General features: G+C 52.7%; 1 protein-coding gene across 2 annotated transcripts in view; it reads left to right on the top strand.

Moving 5' to 3' along the window:
- Trabd2b (TraB domain containing 2B) overlaps positions 1 to 16317 on the top strand; it is a 228117-nt gene that overhangs the window by 196858 nt on the left and 14942 nt on the right. For both annotated transcript variants that reach the window (XM_047526277.1, XM_047526267.1), the window contains one exon: positions 14471 to 14561. In XM_047526277.1, coding sequence (XP_047382233.1) covers positions 14471 to 14561 — 91 coding nt within the window. The remainder of the gene's footprint in view (positions 1 to 14470; positions 14562 to 16317) is intronic.

Genomic DNA, 16317 nt, shown 5'->3' on the forward strand with positions numbered 1-16317 from the left:
TGTCTTGAGACCAGGATATAATATGTCTTTAGTAACTTTTCTCAGTAGTTTATGGCAACATTTTTTTCTTGCTGAAGTTACCTGCAATTTGGGTTGACAGAACTCATTTCCTGTTTTGTGAGAATTAAAAGCAATGCTTACAGGCATATTCACCATGCTGGGCCAGGCTCATCATTGTGCCCCATGCCCTCCCTTTCTTTCCCTGGCCCGTCACCCACACACTGCCCTCTAGGTCTGAAAGTCAGTCTAATCCACAGGAGACTTTGTGGACATGCTGACTTTGTGATGGGGTGTGTCCGCTCTTTGACGTCTGACCCTCCTGCCTCCATTCAACCCCAAATACTTCAAGGGCAAGAGCCATTTAAATAACCTGGGCTGTTCTCTCTCCTCTCCATCCCCCAACACAGATCAGGTACAAAGGAGGGACTCGGACACTGATACAGGCCCTCTGGGACAGTTCCTTTAAGGCCACAGCAACTAGACAGAAAGAGATATGGGCTCATGTTGGAGCCCCTCCATGTCCCATTGTGGCCTTTGGCAAGACTCTTCCCTTTTTCCAGCCTCAATTTATTCATCTGAACAGGAAGAGCTAGGATTGGCTTGGGCCATCTAGAATTCTAGGAGCTGTTCAGACACAGGTACCAGGGAAAGTAAGGGTCCCACAGAGGGTCTGGAGGAACCTGCAGGAGCAGAACCTTGACTGATCTTATGGAGAGGCCAGGGCCACTCTCCTGCTGCAGGTCTCCTGTCAAAAGCCTGTCATGAGTCAGGACCACTTGGAGGACCCAGGCAGAGAAATGGTCCACAATCACCCTCTCCTTCCCCTTCAATACCCAGAGGCCCACCCAACCCCTACTAGCCTGCTATGGACCTCCGGGCAGTGCATCTTGCACTTGAACAGCCTCTGCTGACTTCAAATGGGCAGCCAGTCTGTGTCAACTCACCTCCAGCATCCTCTCCAGTCCCGGGAGGAGCCCCCAGAGACCATGTCTGAGGGAGACAAATGATAGTTGCCCCACTTGGATAGAGGTACTGCCTGCCTGCCTCAGGGCCCAGGGCCAGAGTAACCCAGCACCTGGATGCTCTGTAGCTCTCCTCTGTAGCAGAGGAAACTGAGTCTAAAAATGAGAACCACAGCAGTGTGGCAGCCCTAGATACTGACCTCCTCTGCTGAAACTCCAAATCCATGGTGCACAATATCCACTCAAGTACCAGACCAGCACACAAGTGTCATGCCCAGCTCCACTCTCTCCCATCTCCAGAATTCTGTCAGTCACTGGTCAGTGCTGCTGACAGGTCACCAGAAAGACCCCACATTCATCTACTCTGTCCATTCCCCTGCGCCTAGCCCAATCCAAGCCTCCATTGGCTCCTGCCTCCTTGCCTTCTCCTGCCTCCAGACAGCTCCCCTCGTTGTAACTGTAGGATGGTGCTGGGTCTGTCTCCCATCCTCACCTTGGGCTCTGGCAAGGTAGGTGCCACTTAATCATCTCTGTGTCTTTAATGGTGAATGAGAATGAATGAGTAAAGGAACGAAGGAATGAATACTGACCAAAGCCTCCCATCCTGGTCTCCCCTGGGTCTGGTGAGCTTCTTAGGCTAAGTCAGCAATAAAATGGGGTAAAGCAGCCCCACCTTGCTCTCATGGACCCACCGTCCAAAACAAGAGATCTGGAGCCACACACAAAACCTGCTGGTGGCCGTCACTTCTGGCTCTGCTATGCCTGGAAAAAATGACCAACTCTGCACAGCAAATCTCTCAACCCAGGAATTCTACAGCCTTCCAGCCTCATCTAGCCATAGGCAAATTGAGGGTCACTAGGGCAGGAGCATGAGCAAAGTTCACTGAGCTGGGAACAGAGCCAGGACAGGACACCAGGCCAGGAAGCTGTGATCCAAGAGCTCTGTACAATGAGCAGGGCAGCCAGCCGACAAGCGCAGGCCTGTTCCAAAGTACTGGGACAGAATGTGTTCACAAAAAACTGGTGGCAAGAGCCCACCCTGCTCTTTATTTTCCCATGGGCATGTCACTCCCAAGTCCCACACCAGAGGACAGGCAGAAGGATTTATACACAGGACCCCAGCAGCATACTCCCTGAGTACAGTGCCATCTACAGCTGCCCCTGCTCCTCTCTCCCTGCTCCTGTCTGCGTGCCTCTGCGTGTCCATCTTGGGGCATTCCCAGACTGGGCAGGGGTACCTTGGGGCTCAGCTGACCTCCTGTTGCCAATGCCCTTCCAGGTCCTCAAGGACAGCAGAGGAACCTCAAGGCTCTGGAAATGAGGAGAGCCTACATTGCCAGAAAGACACCTGGCCACCCCAGACATGTGTCTGCTCACACCAAAGACTCTCTGAGCCAGACTCCATAGGTGTTTCAGGGAATGTCTTAGGAAATAGCCTCACCGGGTGTGGACCCGGTCCTGCCATTTCAGGCTGAGGTCTTGCCATCATGTGATAGGTCACCTTGGAAATCTAGCTCAGAAAAAGAAGGTGAGGGATTGAGCCTCCACCTGCCCAGACCCTCCAACATTTATTAAGACCCTTCCCCAACCTACCCCAAATCCATAATCCTGCCCTGTATGCCCAGTAGGACGGGCAGGAATGCTTAGTCCTAAGGGCAGTCTGGTCCTCCTCTGTGCTGCTCCCCAGGGACTTCAGCACAAAGCCTGAGATCTTGTCAGGGGGCCTGGGTGTGAGGCCTGGCTCTACCCCTGTCCACTAGGAGATCCTAGAAAACTCATTTCACCTTCCAAAGCCTCAATCTCTTATCTATAAAGTGGGGATAATACACCTGCCTCGTTAGATTGTGCTAGATACACTCATTCTGCTCTGGTAGAGGAATTCTTTCCATAAAAACTCCTACTAAGTGCCATGTACCATTCCAGATTCTTCAATTTTTTACCTTTGATCTTTACAATAACACCATGAAATGGGTTTATTACAGTTTCCTCACTTTGCTCATGAAAACTAAAGTGCAAATGAGTGGCTTTCTCCAGGGCCCATGGGCAGACCTTCAACTTGAGCCCTGGCCTTGAGATTCCAGTCCTGGCCCTTTACCCTGTACACTGCACCCTTGCTGGATATATTCAGAACTGTTGGTGGTTGCCAACAAAGGGGTTTCTGTTTATCTGACACATTTCATACACATACATGCGTCCTGGTGTCTGAGATATTTCTGTAGTGCGGCACTATTAGACCTTTCCCAAAGGTTATGCAGCAGGTTCACAGACAGTAGGGTCCAGATGTGCAAACTAAAGACACCTGGCCACCTGCTACTTGTCAGGGTCATGGGTGATGTTTGGGGGCCCAGATGAAAACTCTGCCTCTCTGGGAGTTGACTGTGGCCAGTGTGGTAAGCCTAGGCACTCAGGAACACGCCATACAACTGCCATGGGTAATATATGCCAGTCCATGGGCAGAGGAGGCCCATTCTTAACTACTGGGCTCATGCATTTGCACAAGAGCCTCTGAGATCTTCTAGTTCATTCTCTTGCAGAGGTGGGTCCTTGGATTTTCTCTGATTGGCAAGTAACTGAAGAAAAGGAGTATGTAATGGTAACATTTTTATGAGCTAAATTTCTTCAATTTACAGGTTTATCTCATGTTCTGAAGTGATCTCCTTAACATTATATGAAATTAAAATTTTTTAAAATTATGATGATAGAAGATAGAAAGAGGTCTCAAAGTCCTTACTTAGCAAAATAAAACTGGAAAAAGTCTTCATAAAAACTGGTTAACTGTACCCCCCCCACCATCACCCACCTGTTGTTATTGTCATTGTTTAAGATGGGAAAGAGTTGAGCATGTTCAAGACACAATGAGGGTATGCAATAGGGTGGCAGAGACTGAGGATGCAGGGAGAAAGAGGTTCCAAGAGCCAGGAGACAAGGGACCAGAGACAAGGTAGAGGAGGGTGCCTCTTCACCTTAAACCAGAGAAAGGGAGGGAGGGGGCTGGCAGGCAGGTAGCTTGTGGTGCAAAGTTGAGTGAGTCCTCTACAGGTGGCTTCTAACCAGATCTCCACTAAGTTGAAGGTGCAGTCATCTGCAGAGAAAGACGAGGAAGGTGAGAAGCTTCTTGATTTGAAGAGAGGAGAATATTTGGCCTAAATGCAAGAGAGATTGACTATAAGACCTAACCAGGACAGGAAGTTAGTAGATTTCACTCATGGGCCAACTCATGTAGCTACCTAGAATGTGGTGCTGTACAGGAAGATAAAACCACAAGAGAGCCCACAGAGAAAAGACCTGCTTGATCTCTGAAGTGTGCATTCCAGCACATGCCTGAAACATACTACTTTGTCTGCCAGGAACAAGGACCCATGACCCTGACAAGTAGCAGATTTTAAGATTTGTATAGCAACAGCTAAAGTGTGAAGGTAGATGCCACCCCCAGTTCTTCCTCCTGATTTTATCCTAGCACCTCCTCCACAGTGACCATTCCACTGCGTGTGAACTGCTCCAGGACAGGGCCCACTCACCTAGGTATTGTCAACACCTAGTAGATGCTCTAGAAAGAGCCATTGGGCGAAATCATGCAGACTCACATTCATTCCATTCAGTCACATGGTATCTCCTGGACCCCAGGCCTTAGGGTGGTGGTAGGTGGGTGGTGGTAGTTCTGGACACTAGAAGACAATGACAATTTTAGTACTAGTTACGGGGAAAAGGATTTTCTCGGGATGTTTAGTCATTCCGTTACCCATGAATCTGCCGGCATTTTTTTTTCTTAGAATACAATTGTCATGTAGGAACAGAAAGAACTGGGTCTGAAACATGAATCAGATTCAGAGGCAGGCCAGGTACCCTTGAGGGCCTGTTCATTTCCCATTCACTGACTCTGGCAGTGAGTGATCATCATACATTCTGTATTCCTAGCACACTGAGGTCTGAATAGAAGGCTAACTTCTGACATTCCAGAATCCCTACTCCCCAACATCCTATTCTTCTAAGATTGCCTGGCTCCAATATACTAACATTCTAGCATCATGGTATTCTCACATTCTTGCACGCTTTGCTTCAACTACTCTTGAATTCTTTGGGAGAAGGGTAGAGCTTAGAACCTTCCAGAACCTGGAGATCCCACCTGGTAGGGCTGCTATCACCTGCCCCACAGAAAGCAAAATTCCAGGCAGAAAGGAGGATTTGAAGAGTTCAGAGGCAGGCGTGTGAACACTAGAGACAGAGCTACCATCTCTGTTTCCCTGAGTGCCCACACATCCCGCACACTCAGTCACCAAGCTCGTGCCTTTCTCTTACACTGAAGGGTAGCAGACCCATAATCAGAATCGTGCTTCTGGGCCTGGAGCATGAGCAGTTTAGTGGTGAAGACCCCAAATTATAGGCAAAGAGAGATATAAGCCTCAAACCCACTTTTTCTTAATGGTAACAATTGCTTCCTGAAGAAAGGGCACCACCCTGCTTGAAGAGCACCCATATCCATCAGTTCATATGACTTCACGTCCTCAGTTCCTCCTGGAGGGAGACAAGGTAGTATTTCTTATTCCATTTGGCAGATAGGTACACCAAATTGCAGATGGGGAGTTAGAGATTCTGAGAGCCGGAGTGAAATGCTGGTGGTACTCTTGGCCATTCTTCCTGATGAATAATTGCCCTAAGAAAAACATTTAGCTGGTGCTTGGACCCCCTGTTCTGCTAAGAATGCCCTTCCCCTCTTCTACTGGGCTCCCTCCAAGTCCCAGGGTTTCCCTCTCAAAGCTCTGCTCATGCTGAACATTTGTCTTAGCTCAGCTGAGGCTGCCCACTGCCTGCTCCCTGGGTGCTGAGAAGGTGTTCGTTCCCCACATGTTGAATGAATGACTGCACCAACCCCAAGGTTTAGAAGTAGAAGTGTCCCCTGCCCCTGCAGTACCCCACTGCAAAACGAGGTCTAGAACCCACGTCTTCTGCCCCAGGGTGAGAAGCTAGGGGGTTCCAGCAACATTATATCTGCCCTTTGGAAGGTGAGCTGTATTGACAAATAAAAAAGACCTGAGATAAAGAGTCCCTGGTCCTGCAGGTGGAGGCTGAGGAAGTGGTTTGGGGTTAAGCAGGAGGATTTTTATAGAGAGGAGGGAGTGAGATGGTTAGGAAGAGAATCAGCAAAAAAGGAAAGGACAGATAAGGGGAAGCTTAATTCAAGGACATGAGAGCAGAAAAGGGAAACAACCTGGTGTCCTGGAAGTCTCTTGCTTTCTGAGACCTTCTGTTAGACTTCCCCCTACCCACCTGCACAGTAAGGAGCTTAGACAAAGTGAGGTGTTCCCTGCTTGCTAGCAGAGGCTTCAGCAACTGGCACAGAAGGAGGCAGGCGACATCAGACAATCTTCCTGGAGGAGGTGAGAACCAATGGAAATGTACCCTGTGCAGGTCCAGAGGCCTCCCAGGTCTCCTTGTGCCCAGAGTCCTCAAAACAAGACCCATGCCCACCTCCTTCCCACCTGGGTTCTCCACTCAGTGCGTGGGCTCTGGAACTGATGCCCCTCAGAGCTTGAGACTGGTCCCAGAAAAGCAGCCACGGTCCTTGTAGCACCTTTAAACCTTAGGATGGAAAAGCAGCACACGCCCAGCCCAGCTGATCTCTCCTCTCCCAGGCAGCAACCCCTGACCCGCCACATAGCCTCTGGAAGTGTTTCAGAATGTGGTGCTTCAAAGGCCCCGCTGCTCCACCACAGATACAGCTGGCTGCTGCACACCTGTTATGGGCTGTGATCCTTGGCCAGAGCTGCTATTCCTATTTCAGCCCAGAGCACCCAGTCAACCAGAGCAACATCCCCTCCTAACTTATCCATGGCTTTCCTACCCTGGAAAAGGGAGAGTCAGGAGGAATGGAGAGCCTATGTCCCAGGCTGTGTCCCTGGGCTGCACTTTGAAGGAGCAGTTATGGATCTCAGCTAGAGGCTTGGCACTCTTGCTGGACAGTGTAGGAAAGGCAAGAGGAGAGGAAGGGGTCATAGATTAAGAGTATGCACTTTGAAGCCAGACTGTAGGACCCAGAAATTCAGGACCTCTCTCATGAGAAATAGCCTTGGGCGGATCACTTGCTCTCTGCAACCTCAAAGGCTCCCTCTGTAATAAGCCTGAGAGTCAGTGGGCTGGCACTTGTGTAGCTCAGTGCCTGGCATGGTGCTGTCATTCCATCAGTGTGACCCAGTCCCTCAGAGGGACAGCACTCCTACACAAAGAGAGGAGGACCACCAACGCAGAGGGAATGAAATACTCTGTGGCAGTGCAGGGAAATCCCTAGAGCTGGGATCAGCTCCAAGTGACAATGAGGTCTAGCAAGTGGGTAGCCCTCTGTCCCTGCCCATGTTGCCGGGGTCCTGAAATGCTGTAATTCAGGAACGGGATCTGCAGCATTACAGAGAATGATTACCAGGGCTGGGCACCGACCCTTGCTGTCCACAAACCCATCACAAGCTTGTGCTGGCCTGTGCTGGCCTGGAATCACCCTGCACAGTCACCACCTGGATTTGAAACCATCTTGCTTAGGAGGAAAAGGGACCATTTCTGACTCATCGCAGGGTCCCCAGGTCCTGGTATATTCTGACACGTAGCAGGCCCCAGTAAAGTCTTGTGGAGAAAGTACCCCGGGCTCCAGGCCCTCAGGGTCCAGGCTTAAGTCAAAACCCCAGGGCTTATGTCCTCACCCCTGGGACAGGGTGCTCACAAAGAGGAAACTCTTGGTCTGTAGTCAAATGTTAATTTTAAAAGTATCTTATCCCAATGAAATGAAAGATTCAAACCCCGAAGATTTTAGAAGAACCCAGAGAGATGGGGCAAACTTCTAAGAGGAAGTTCACACCGAGGCCAGGTCCTGAGACAACTGTCAGACATGTGGCAGAAGCCCCTGAGCAGATCCTGCTCCAGAGGGAGACTTCCCTGACCCCAGAGCCCCAGCCTTAACAGCCGCCTCCACCCAGTCTCTTGACATTGTTACACCCCGTGCCGTGCTGGGCTAGGACCCTGTCTGCCCCAGCTCTGCCCCTTTCTGCCTGCGTGACACTGGGCAATTTGGGTTTGCCTCAGCAGGACCGTCACGAAGCTGAATGAGGAAATGCATCCAAAGCATTGGGCACATTCCAAGTGCTGGAGCAGTGGTAGGCGGGTTGCAGCCCTCGTATTCGCTTCTGCCTTTGCAATACCGAGGGCAGAGCCCTGCTGGCCAGTGATGTCCTGCGGCTCTTTCATTTCTGACATCCTACGTTCCAGCACCACCCACAGGAGAGCAGAAATTAAAGGCTGCAAGATGCGATGGTTCCACACAGACACCAGCTCCCCACAGGATGCGGGGCTCCCCCCACACGTCCCCAGGGTGGGAGCACCCCACTCCCCTACAATCGGCAGAGCAGTCTTTGGTCCCAGTCACAATCTGCCTCTTCCCCTTATCCTGAAGCCACCAGAATCCTATGGGCTAGTCCCTCTGCCCCAACCCTCACCGGAGCCCACCTCGCCTTTCACCATGTATTCCAATTGCAGGCCCACATGGCTGCTCTCCCCTCCGCTCCTGTTCCTGTTCCTGCCCTCCTCCACACCTTCCTTGGAACGCCCTCCCATCACTTCCTCTTGGTCCCATACCTTCCTCTTCAGCCCCATCCTTCCTGGCGTCCCGTCCATCACTGCATATCTCGTGCTGGCCTGTAAGTGTTTGTTTGCCAGTCTCCCCCTCCACACTGTCACCTCCTCAGGGTGGGGACCGTGTGCCTCCATTCCTGGTGTGCAGTTGGGTACAGAGGGGACGTCATTCTAGTCCTTGCTGATCTGAGAAGGCCCAGCCCTGCCTGGACCAGCTACAGAGGAGGAGGCTCAGGTCTGCCAGCTCACTGCCACACACTCTTTGGCAGAACGGAAGCCCTCAGTGCTCCCCATTGCCCATCCCTCTGCTGGCCCACCCGTCCAGCCCTCCTGTCACACTTCCTCAAGAAAACAAACACTACTGTAGCTTGATATCCTGCCGGAGGCCCTGGCAATGCGATTCTCATTTGAAAGTTTCCCTTGCATTAATTTCAGACGGAACATAAATACGGGCTTGGGATTCTTCTTCCAGGAGGAGAGAGCTAGAGCCCCCACGTACTCACTGGAGAGAAAACATGTGCGCTGGCCCACATTACTTTGGAGCCTGTGCAGGAACATCTGGTTCTCCCCTCCTCTGCTGCCCAGCCCCCAATGTGATCTTGAAATTGCCCTGTTAATTGGTGTATTGTTCTCACTGAGCATTCACACACACTTTTCTCCCAAATCTGCTGATCCTTGGAAGGTGCACAAGTTTCTGACAATTTCCTGCCCCCAAACATGAACTCAGGATCCCTCGCCGCTGCGGGTTCTTCACAGTGGGGGTACTGGAACATGCAGTGACCTGGAACATCTCTGAGCTGAAGTCCAAGCTTTGCCTCTTACCCCGTGTGTGACCTTGGGCAAGTCCTATCCCCTCACTGAGCCTCAGTTTCTTATCTGTACACTGGGGACCTCCAAGGACTGCAGTGAGGATGAAATGTTGGTTCACGAAGTATAAATGTGTGCTCAGGTCGCATGTAATGGGAGTGCAGAGGTGGGAGGACTGAGGAGCCCCTGGGACCCCATGTGGGGAAAGGACCCGAAGGATGGAGAGGAAACTGCCCAAAGGCACACGGTCAGTTGATAAGCCTGCATCAGAGGAGCATTTGGGACCGTTGAGCTGGTGGGCCTGGCTGCTCAGTCAGGCTAGATTTGGCCTGCACCCTGCTCCCCAAACCTGTGCCCCGCTAGCCAAACTGAATCACCCGCGTGGACTCCTTCCCAAGAGTGCACAGAACCACTCGCACTCAGAAAAAAGAAAAGGAGACTTTTTCTCATCTCGGAAGTATCACAGGACTGGTCCCTCTGAGCAGTGCACCTTGTCCTGTTGGGGTATAAATATTCTTTAAGTGGAACCCTGGCTTATCTCAGGGGAGACAAGCACACAAACCCCCATCAATTTGAAGACCTGTGGTCCCACTCCAGGCCTTTGGTTTTCGGGTTCTCTTTCTCATCTCTCCCCTTCCTCCTTGTTCTCCTTCCCTGTCTTCTCTGTTTCTGCATCTCATTGCTGGGTCCTTGTCGCTAACTCTTTCTCTCTTTGTCTTGGTGTCTCTCCCTTTCCCTCTCCCTACCGTCATCTCTGTGTCTCCTACTGCCTGTCTCTCCGCTTCTCCTCTTTGTCCTTCCATCTGTCCCCCAGGTCCTGGAGTTCTCTTCCTCTTCGGTGTCCCTCTCTGAGACGCTCTCTGCTTTTCTCTCTACCTCCCTCTCTTTGTCCCCTCAGCTCTCTGTGCCCCACCTACCGCGACCCTCCCTCTCTCCTCCTCTGCTCAGCCATGCCTCTGAGGATGACACAGAAGAGTCTTCCTGCAGAGAGCTGGCTAGAGGACAGCTGGAAGCCAGTGCTGAGGGAGCTGCTGAGCAGCGGCCAGGAGACCCAAGGAGCACAGGCCAGGCAGGCCGAGCCCCTGCTCCATGAGGCCCTTTTGGAAACTTTCCACAACCTTCCCTGCAGGTTCCAGGATGGGTGTGGTACCTTTTTCAGGATTTCTGACTTAGGAGGCAAGCTGCAGTCCTGTCTGCCAGTCCCTGGGAACATACACTGAACGCAGACTCAAGGGTTGGTGCAAAGGGCCAAGCTCCTGGGGTTGGGGGAATGTGGAGAAGCATCACCAAGAGACAAGGCAGGGGATGAATGGAGGGGACTCAGGTCTCCTGGGGCAGGATGAGATCACGGGAAGGATAAGGAGTAACAGGTTTTGTCACTCATTCACTCCACAAATGTTCATGGAGCCACCGCTGTGCACCAGACTTGGGCTGAGCTCTGGGAACAAAGATGAATCAAAAATGGCCCCACTTTTGAAGAGCTTGGAGTCCCCCTTCAGGTGGCTCTTTGGGAACATGTTCTGACAGTCAGCTCTGGGGTATGGGAAGGTCAGTGTAGCTATGGTATGCAGAGGGGACTGAGGAGAACAGGATGATTTCCGCAGGGACTCAGGCAGCAGGGGGCAGCGACTGGGGCAGTCCTGCGGGTTTGAGAGGAAACACAGGAGGTCACTGGTGACCAGAGCGGGAGGAAGGGGAGGGAAAGGAGCCCACAAGGGGTGGTTCAGCTTGGCCAGTGAGGTGCAGGACCTTCTTGGAAAGCAGGGCTTGGTAGGAGCCGAGGAGGGTTAGGTGAACTGTCCACAGGTGGCTGGACAGGTGGGTCTGGAACAAGGGGGCGATTCCGGGGTCATCAGCACTGAGTAGCAATTGAGCCTGCCTGGGTGGATGAGTTGTCCTGGAGTGAGTGGAATGAGGAGCAAAGAGACCAAGGGCTGGACCCCATGTGTCCTGGCATTTATTGGGCCAGAGGAAAAAAGCCCACTAGGAGCACAACCAGAGCCATGAGGGGTGGCGAGGGTACCTGGAAAGTGCAACTTTCACCAACCCAGCTGTGGGGTCCCGTGAGACCAAGCCCCAGAGAGGGAGGGGCGCTGGGGGCACAGACTGGGTGTGCATGACCACACAGACCACATGGCAAGGCGCACCTAGAGGTATGCAAGGAGCAGTGGGGGGTCACCATTCACTGCCCAGAGGAAGGGAGGGGCAGATGTGGCTTAAAGTAGGAGAGGATGAGAATTTCAAAGGTTCAGAATCTTCCCTGATTGCTTCCATTTTCTCCAGATACCAAAAGACTTGTTTAGGGTCTCAAGGAGAGCAACAGTGGTCTGGCACTCTTAAATTGAGGGAACAACTGGAAGCGTCAACCAGATCTGGAAAACACTGCCACACAGTGCTCAGGATCCACTAGTGTCCTGAGAGGCCCTTTTGGTCAGGGCTGTGCTGGGATCATGCTGGGGCCTGGGACCCTCTGCATGCCACCTCCACCCAGCCCCAGGTATACAGCAGTCATATAGCTGCTGCTGCTCCAGGGCTGCTCTTGAAATCCTCTGGACAGACACAGGGTCCAGTGTTGGACCATGAGGTCCTTGTCTTTAAACTCGGGTCTCCATGGAGGCAGAGGGATTGCCTCTGCTGCCTGAAACAGATTCTGAGAGTTTCTGGCAGAAATGTGCAGCCTGGGCACTGCAGACCACCACTCCCTGTGCTCTTCCACCCACCCGTGCCACAGGGCAAGCCAGAAGAGGGATGCTTCTGGCCCAGCCAGGGCTGTCAGCTCATCACCCAGGATGGCTCTGGCCTTTCCAAAAGACCTCCAGTCCTGCCTCATTAGAGCTTTATCACTGTCCCCAAGGAGTCTATCAAAGGGCTGTGAATTCATCTGACACATGGGAAAATGGAGGCTGGTGGTAGGAAAGCCACTTGCACAGGACCACAGGCTGAGGAGGAGACTCAGAGCTTGGCAGGAGCGTGGGTCTTCTGTCCTCAACAGCATAAGGCAGGGCCAGCGCTCTGGAAGGGCCTGTTCATGCCTGCACTCTCCAGGTCTCTTTTGCAGTTAGCTTCCCACTCCCTTCCTAGCCTCTGTATATGCCATCCAGCCCGCCTCCTGGAGCACCCTCCCCAAATGCCACCCTACTCCCATCCTCACCTTGTTAGCTATACCTCCCCCCCCAGAAGTCTGCCCGGCCCCCAAGCTGGCTTGGGTGTCTCCCGTGTGCCCTCACCAGGTCCCATGTATCCATCTGCTTAGTACCCCGATCAAAGGATCCCTGTTCTCAAGACAGACTGCCTGGAACGGACTGCCTAGTCCCCACTGCCCAGCACAAGGTAGCATTCAGTATTGGCTAAGCAAATGAAATAAATTGGTGGGGGGCTGGAGGGATGGGAGTATCTTTTCATAAGGGTCTCAAGTCAAACAGCGCCTCCCCATAGACTGAGCTAGAGGAGCCGTGGGCATGATGCAGCCCAAACCCCCGCCCCACACGTAGAGGAAACTGAGGGATGGGAGGGTGTGCCCAGGGTTTCCATGGAGGGGATGCTGGTCCACAGCCCTCTGCCATTCCAGTCTAGTGATCTTTCCCATGATCCCCAGGTAGGACTGCAGGGACTGTAGGAGATGCGCGACCTGGGACAGGAGTGGAGCCTGGCAGACAAGGGGGCTGTAGGGCAGGCCCCTCTGCTCCAGCTGTCGCACAGGCCCAGCCAGGCTCCATCTGTGCCGGAAGCCTGTCCGTTCCTGCCAGCTTGTCCATTCTCTGTTCCCCTCCACCTCCCTGGGGCTGTCAGCATGCTGACCTTCCTGCTTCCCACCTGTCACCACCCATCACAGGCAATCAGAGTCAGGGGGCAGGGATATCCCCCCAGGTCTGGGAGGAAAGGTGAGCAGGAAGGGAGAGCGCTGCTCAGGGCAGTGGCCTCACAAGGCAGACTCACAGTGGGAGGAGCCAGCGCGCTGGGCAGGCACCTGGCCAACCCCACCTGCACACACTGAGAAGGAAGGAGACTGAGGCCTGGGAGGCAGAGGGGCATCCCAGGATGCTGACTCCCGGCAGCCCCTTGGTCTCCTGAGAAAGCCCCCTAACCCAAATCTGGGAAAGGCTTCCCCTGAGTTCTCAGACTTCATGCCTGCTTCCTGGAGAAAAAAAGGACATTTCCCCTCTCTTATGGGGATTTACACAAAGTTCTCTGTTTTCATATTCACAGTGCCTAGTACAGAGCAGGTCACAAGGGCATTATAAATGGTTGCCAAACAAATGAATAGTGGAGGGGTGTTTAAGAAAACAGCTCCCCTCCCCCATACAAACACCTCTGACACCACCTCTGGAGGGGTCATTCTGTGTTCATGCCCCCTCTAGGTCACTGTCAGTGCCAGCTGGACCCTGTAAACAGCAGGGTTTCATTGGTCTCCCCCTGAATGAGTTCTCAATGGCCACCCCAGGATATTGGCCATTGTGTGTGCTCCAGAAATGTTGACTAGATGGTGAACAAATGAATCTATGATGCTCAGACTCTGCCAGCATGTGTTGAGCTGTGCTGGGCAGTGGTGATGTGGTCTCTGTCCTTAGGGACGAGTCCAGGAGACCCACAAGAACATAAAGTACACCACTCCTATCCTGTGGGAGGATGCACAAGTTACAAAGATGAGCTGTAGGCCTGCTGGTGTTGGAGAGTTCCTTGGAGCTGGGCTTGCATGACTGCTGGAGACTGCCCCGGCCTGGACAGTCAGTGGCTGGGGTTGGCTTAGTGGCAGGATACACAAAAGTGGAACAGGAAGCACTTGGGAGCCCTCACTATGTGCCAGTCATTGCTCTCTATAATTTTCACAGCCCTAGAGATGGCAATTCCAATCATTCCCACTTTACAGATGAGAGAACTGAGGCATGTAATCACAGCTGTGAGCAGCAGAGCCAGAATGTGAACCCAGATAGAGAGGCAGCAGGGCCACATCTTATTCAGAGGGCCATATTGCCTTCTGGAGTCTAGGACCTTGACTGGTGCAGCTCACTGGTCCACACAAACCCCAGGGGATGGTCCACTGACCAGCAGTCTGACATGTAACTGAGCCTGCTTTGTGTCTTATGTTTTAGGTCACTTTCTAGGGAACAACACTGTCATCGATGTCTTGCGGCAGGCAGGACTGGAGGTGGACCATACACCTGCAGGGCAGGCCATCCACAGGTAAGCAACAGGAGTTCAGGGCATCTTGGGACTGGTTGGCCTGCTGCTCCCTGTCACAGGCCATGCCTGAACACATGCCTCATGACTGGTTACCCCTGCCTTCCTGCTCAGGCCTAAGGGTAAAGTTTTTTTGGGGGAAAAAAAAGCAAACAAAAACAAACAATGGTGTAATGGGAGGGACCAACTGGACCAGGCTCCCACAACTGTAGACAGGACTACAGGTAGGAAAGCAGAAAGGGGGCTGGTGTCCAGTCTTGATGGGAGGTCACAGAAGGGCCAGACACAGCAGTGGATTTTGCATATCCCACTAGGGAATTCTAGTGGGTAGCACTAAGATTTGCCAAAGGCTTGGAATCCAGAGATTGGCGAATTGAATGGGGATTGGAAGTAACCTCTGGGTTGCTACCTGGGGGATTTGGTGGATGCCCCAGCCCTAAATCTCCATGGTGCTGTGGGAGGACAAGCCACAGCCTGGCCTCTTCCCTGCATTTAGCCCCACTCCTTGGCAGCCCTGCTGCCCACCCTCACCTGCCTGTACCCTCTCCTTTGCCACCTCTGACTTCCTGCCAGGACACACCCGCCCCTCACCCCTGACTTTTGTGCCAGGCACACCCACTCTGCTCATAAAGCCACTTTCCCCCATCTTCCCTTCCTGGGGGGTTTCCTGCCCTATCCCCACTACCAAGTCCAGGAGCTGCCCAAGGACAGAGACCAGCTCAGTCTATGGGTCCATAGCACCAGCAACAGGGAAGAGCCAGGTTTTAGAGCCCATGTAGCCCCAGAGGCCAATGTCAGGATGCTCAAACTCGGGGGTCAGTGCAGCCAACTCTCCATCCCTTACACAAAAACCTTCCTCACTAACCCACAAGCATGACTTTAACCCCTGTCCTTAAGGTCATAAAACCCAGGGACTGGAAGAAGCTTGCATAGTCACAGCAGGTCATTAATGGCTGCTCGCTCTGTACTGAGCTCTAGGGGCTCCTTCTAACTCCTAAATTGTTTAATCATAACAACCTCACAGGGAAGGAACTGTGAGTGTCTCCATCTAATAAGTGAGGTACCTGAGCCCAGAGAGGTGAAGGCACTCACAAGAGGACACTCAGCTCATGTAAGTTGCACCTGGCTCTGGGCCTCCTGACCTCCCAACCTCTCTTTATACCCACTCTGGGGTTGAAGGGGGGGCTCCGAAAGGACTGAGACCTTGACCTTCAGAGATGTGAGCTGCTGATCTCCTAGCTGCAGGCCAGACTCCCCTGGCTCCATGTACTCCTAGAGGAACTTTGAGCACTGGCATGAAGATTCCTTCCCAATCTTCCACCCCTTCTCATCTTCTGCATTTACCTGAAAGACCGCTCTTCCTGCCGGAACCATTTGAACCTAGCACAAAGCAGTTGTGTTGGGGAGGGAAGCCAGGCAGTCTTGCTAAAGGGGTGGAGAATCCAAGGTAGTTTCAGGGTCAAGACATTCCTCAAGTCCCCTCCTCTCCCCTTGCCTCCCCCTCCCAGCACATCCCTGAAGATCATTCCTGAAATCTCATTGTGTGTGGCCTGAGCAGGGCAGAGAAGGCAAGCAGGCTTTGAGTCTGGCGAGCCTCCTAATTATTCATCTTGGAAACCAGGCCTTAATGTACCCCCATGGGCTCTGCTCTGAGGGTTCTCAGCCTGTCTCCTGCACAGGGGAGTGGGTGAAGGGCAGGGCTGAGGGGGGTGGGTACTGAGTAGGCTCCAACAATAAAAACCATCCTCAGCCACAGGTG

Source organism: Sciurus carolinensis, chromosome 1 (genome assembly GCF_902686445.1).
Source record: "Sciurus carolinensis chromosome 1, mSciCar1.2, whole genome shotgun sequence".
Lineage (NCBI taxonomy): Eukaryota > Metazoa > Chordata > Mammalia > Rodentia > Sciuridae > Sciurus > Sciurus carolinensis.